At 65.1% G+C, this 4,278-nt stretch overlaps 1 protein-coding gene across 6 annotated transcripts in view; it reads left to right on the top strand.

Moving 5' to 3' along the window:
* The window catches only part of AHNAK2 (AHNAK nucleoprotein 2), a 25,598-nt gene that overhangs the window by 17,196 nt on the left and 4,124 nt on the right, over positions 1 to 4,278 (top strand). Inside the window, exons 4-7 of one of the 6 annotated variants that reach the window (XM_027120763.1) lie at positions 373 to 523; positions 1,072 to 1,256; positions 1,385 to 2,686; positions 3,170 to 4,277. In XM_027120763.1, the coding sequence (XP_026976564.1) occupies positions 373 to 523; positions 1,072 to 1,256; positions 1,385 to 2,686; positions 3,170 to 4,277 (2,746 nt within the window). Of the gene's footprint in view, positions 1 to 372; positions 524 to 1,071; positions 1,257 to 1,384; position 4,278 lie in introns of all 6 variants that reach the window. The other 5 variants (XM_027120766.1, XM_027120762.1, XM_027120765.1 and 2 more) reach the window with 5 other exon arrangements.

The raw sequence follows: 4,278 nt of genomic DNA, 5'->3' as shown, positions 1-4,278 counted from the left end.
GGCGGCGGTGAGCCAGGAGCTGATGAAGGAGCGCTTTGGAGTGAGGGTGGCGGTGAGCCAGGAGCGGATGAAGGAGCGCTTTGGCCACGTGCAGGCAGAAGACCCTCCCCGCTGCTTGTCGAGCCCCGCTGGCCCCGGACGGTCGGGGCCGGGCTGCTCCTGAGTCCTGGCAGGAGGGGTCGGGGACAGGGGAGGCTGCTCCCAGCTGAGACGGCGGCAGCTGGCTTCCCCCAGAGCCTGGACCCCGTGCCCGGGCTCAGCTGCCCAATGACGGAGGACTCCGGGGTCCCTGGCCTCAGGGGAGGCAGCCTCCCAGCAGCCATGCCCACTGTGGGGCGGGCGTATGCTCACTGGGGCCCGATGTGCTTCTAGTCCACGCAGGAGGCGACGGAGGGGACACTGAAGACCAAGGTGGAGGCCGGAGCCAGTGGCTACATTGTCACGGGCGGTGGGGACCAGGGGATCTTTGTCAAGCAGGTGCTGAAGGAGTCCTCAGCTGCCAAGCTCTTCAGCCTGCGAGAAGGTGCCACGGCCCCACCCCACGTCCCCGTGGTCCCCCATCCCCACGTCCCGTGGTCCCCCATCCCCACGTCCCCGTGGTCCCCCATCCCCACGTCCCGTGGTCCCCCATCCCCACATCCCGTGGTCCCGTCAGGATCGGATGGGGCCTGAGGGGGACGGGCCACAGTGGACTCAGCATGGCCCCATCCCCACGTCCCCGTGGTCCCCCATCCCCACGTCCCGTGGTCCCATCAGGATCGGGTGCCACGACCCCACCCCCACGTCCCCATGGTCCCGTCAGGATCGGGTGGGGCCTGAGGGGGACGGGCCACAGTGGACTCAGATGAGTCCCTAGAGACTACCTAGCCGTGTCCGGGCTGGGGCCACCCGCTCTGACAGGTTTTCTGCTTGGAAATGGGGGCTCCTTCCCACCCGGGGCTCAAGAGAAGGAAGGGGCCGGGCAGCCTGAGCAGGGTCGCCTCCTCGGTCATGCACCCCTGTGGACCCCTCCCGTGAGGCCCGACGAGGTCCGGGGCACTGAGGTGCGGGGACCGCTCTGTCTTCGTCTAGGGGATCAGCTGCTCAGCACAACCATATTCTTTGACGACATTAAATACGAAGACGCTCTCAAAATCCTCCAGTACTCAGAGCCGTACAAGGTTCAGTTCACAGTCAGGCGGCAGCTTCCCGCCCGGGAGGACGAGGAGGGAGCTTCCGGCGGCGCTCCGCGTGGCTCGAGGGGCAGCAAGAAGCAGGTGCGCTTGCATGGCCGGGTGCCCAGGCTGAGGCTGGGAGGGGACCCCCACTGCCCCCTCCCGTCCCCGGAGCCCCTGCCTTCGACTCCCTGTACGGCGGCCCAAAAGGTGCTCTCTCCCTGTTTCAGGACCAGGATATCGCCGAAGGGCGCACGGAGACCCCCACGGAGACGCTGCAGGAGGATGGAGACCAGGAGAGGCTCATCTCCAAGCCCAGGGAGGGCAGAGGCAGGCAGCCCCAGAGGGAGCGGCTCTCCTGGCCCAAATTCCAAGCTCTGAAGAGCAAGCGTGGGCCAGGGCCCCGGAGGTCGCACAGCTCCTCGGAGGCCAGCGAGCGAGGGGACGTGCCTGACCTGTCCCCCACGAGCACAGACACGGAGGCCCAGCTCCCGGAAGCAGGGCCAGGCAGGCAGCGGAAGAAAAGCTTCCCGAACCTGAGATTCCGGGTGGGCTCAGGGAAGGGGCTGTCGGGCAGGGGAGCCCACGGGGGGACAGTCCAGGCTGGGGTCCTGGTGGAGACAGGGCCCCGGGATTCCGGGCGAGAGGCCTCCAGGGCTGCCGCCCATGGCGGGAGAGAGGACAGGACGGCAGGGGTGCCAGAGGCCGCCGAGCCCCCCACGGAGCCCGGCCTCCCCACTGAGGGAGCCCCCGGGGAAGGGGCCGGCCCAGCACCCAGACCCCGAAGAAAGACAAAAGAGGCCAAGGACAGGGGGGAGACTGTGCCCCAGGGAAACGCCGGGCTGGGCCCAGCGCCAGGACAGAGCAGGGAGGGGGCCGGGGAAGGCACGCAGGCGCTGGAGGCCGGCATTGCCAGGCTGTCTCTGCAAGACTCAGCAGACCAAGGCATCCACCAAAACCACCAACCAGAATTCCATGTCCGCATACCCACTTTAAAGACACCCAAGTTTGGACTTTACAAAGAAAAAGTGCTCGAGAAAGAAGGAGCCGCGACAGCTCTCCAGCAGGGACCACGGCAGAGAAGGGTCTCTGCTGAGGGCACGGAGGCCAAGGGGGAGGATGCAGGGGAAGCAGAAAAGCACAGGCCCAGACAACCCCCAGTCCATCCGCCAGCGCAAGAGGGAGGAGCAACGGAGGAAGATGCAGCCCAGAAGAGAGACGAGGACAGCAAGGGCGGGGGCCCGCACACGGACGAAAAGGAGGGGAAGATGAAAATGCTAAGGTTCAAGCTGCCCTCCTTTGGGTGGTCGCCAGCGAAGGAGGCAAAAGGAGACAAAGCGACACAACTCCAGGAAACAGAGAAGGAAAAGGAGAGCAGCATCACAGTAGAAACGTTAGAGACGGATGTGAAAGGCCAAGGTGGACTAGAGCGAGACGGCAAGTTCCAAATGCCCAGGTTCAAGATGCCGTCCTTCAGGGTGTCAGCGCCCAGCAAGTCCGTCCAGGCCGCCGTGGAGGTGTCCGTGCCCAAGGCCCAGGCCGAAGTGACCCTGACCTCGGTGCAGGCCGACGTCAAGACCAGTGACCTTAGGATTGAGCAGCTCTCCACCGAGCTGGAGGTCAAGGCCGCCGAGGTGGGCGTGAAGCTCCCGGAGGGCCACCATCCCGAAGCGGAGCCCAAGGAAGCAGTAGCGGGAATCGGACTCAAGGGCCACCTGCCCACGGTGCAGATGCCCAGCATCAAGGCCCCCCAGGTGGACATCAAGGGACCCAAACTGGACCTGAAGGACGCCAAGGGCGACGTGAAGGTCCCTGATGTGGAAGTGTCACTGCCCAGCGTGGAGGTGGACAGCCAGGCTGAGGGCATCATGCTGGCGGGCGACATGTCCCTGGGGGACAAGGAGGTGGCCGCCAGAGACAGCAAGTTCAAAATGCCCAAGTTCAAGATGCCGTCCTTCGGGGTGTCAGCGTCCAGCAAGTCCGTCGAAGCCTCCTTGGACGGGTCTGGCCCCAAGGCCCAGGCCGAGGTGACCCGGCCCTCGGTGCAGGCCGACGTCAAGACCAGTGACTTCAGCATCGAGCTGCCCTCCTCCAAGCTGGAGGTCAAGGCCGCCGAGGTGGGCCTGAAGCAACCGGAGGACCACCTTCCCGAAGTGGAGCCCACGGAAACAGCAGCTGTAATTGGACTCAAGGGCCACCTGTCCAAGGTGCAGATGCCCAGCATCAAGGTGCCCAAGGTGGACATCAAGGCCCCCCAGGTGGACATCAAGGGGCCCAAACTGGACCTGAAGGACGCCAAAGGCGAGGTGACGACCCCCGACATGCAGGTGTCGCTGCCTAGCGTGGAGGTGGACACCCAGGCCGCGGGCACCAAGCTGGTGGGCGATGTGTCCCTTGGGGACAAGGAGGTGGCCACCAGAGACAGCAAGTTCAAAATGCCCAAGTTCAAGATGCCGTCTTTCGGGGTGTCAGCGCCCAGCAAGTCCGTCCAGGCCGCCATGGAGGTGTCCGTGCCCAAGGCCCAGGCCGAAGTGACTCTGCCCTCGGTGCAGGCCGACGTCAAGACCAGTGACATCAGCACCGAGCTGCCCTCCACCGAGCTGGATGTCAAGGCTGCCGAGGTGGGCGTGAAACTCCCAGAGGGCCACCCTCCCGAAGCAGAGATCAAGGAAGCAGTGGCGGGAATCGGACTCAAGGGCCACCTGCCCAAGGTGCAGATGCCCAGCATCACGGTGCCCAAGGTGGACATCAAGGGCCCCCAGGTGGATATCAAGGGGCCCAAACTGGAATTGCAGAATGCCAAGGGCGAGGTGATGACCCCCGACGTGGAGGTGTCACTGCCCAGCGTGGAGGTGGACAGCCAGGCCGCGGGCATCATGCTGGCGGGCGAAGTGTCCCTTGGGGACAAGGAGGTGGCCGTCACAGACAGCAAGTTCAAAATGCCCAAGTTCAAGATGCCATCCTTCGGGGTGTCAGCACCCAGCAAGTCCGTCGAAGCCTCCTTGGAGGGGTCTGGGCTCAAGACTCAGGCCGAGGTGACCCTGCCCTCGGTGCAGGGCGACGTCAAGACCAGTGATCTCAGCATCGAGCTGCCTTCCGCCGAGCTGGACGTCAAGGCCGCCGA

The sequence above is a fragment of the Aethalodelphis obliquidens genome, unplaced genomic scaffold (assembly GCF_003676395.1).
Source record: "Aethalodelphis obliquidens isolate GAN/ISIS:26980383/991018 unplaced genomic scaffold, ASM367639v1 scaffold21, whole genome shotgun sequence".
NCBI classification, from domain to species: Eukaryota; Metazoa; Chordata; class Mammalia; order Artiodactyla; family Delphinidae; genus Aethalodelphis; species Aethalodelphis obliquidens.
The sequence above is the reverse complement of the archived record's forward strand: the minus strand, read 5'-3'. Positions and strand labels throughout refer to the sequence as shown.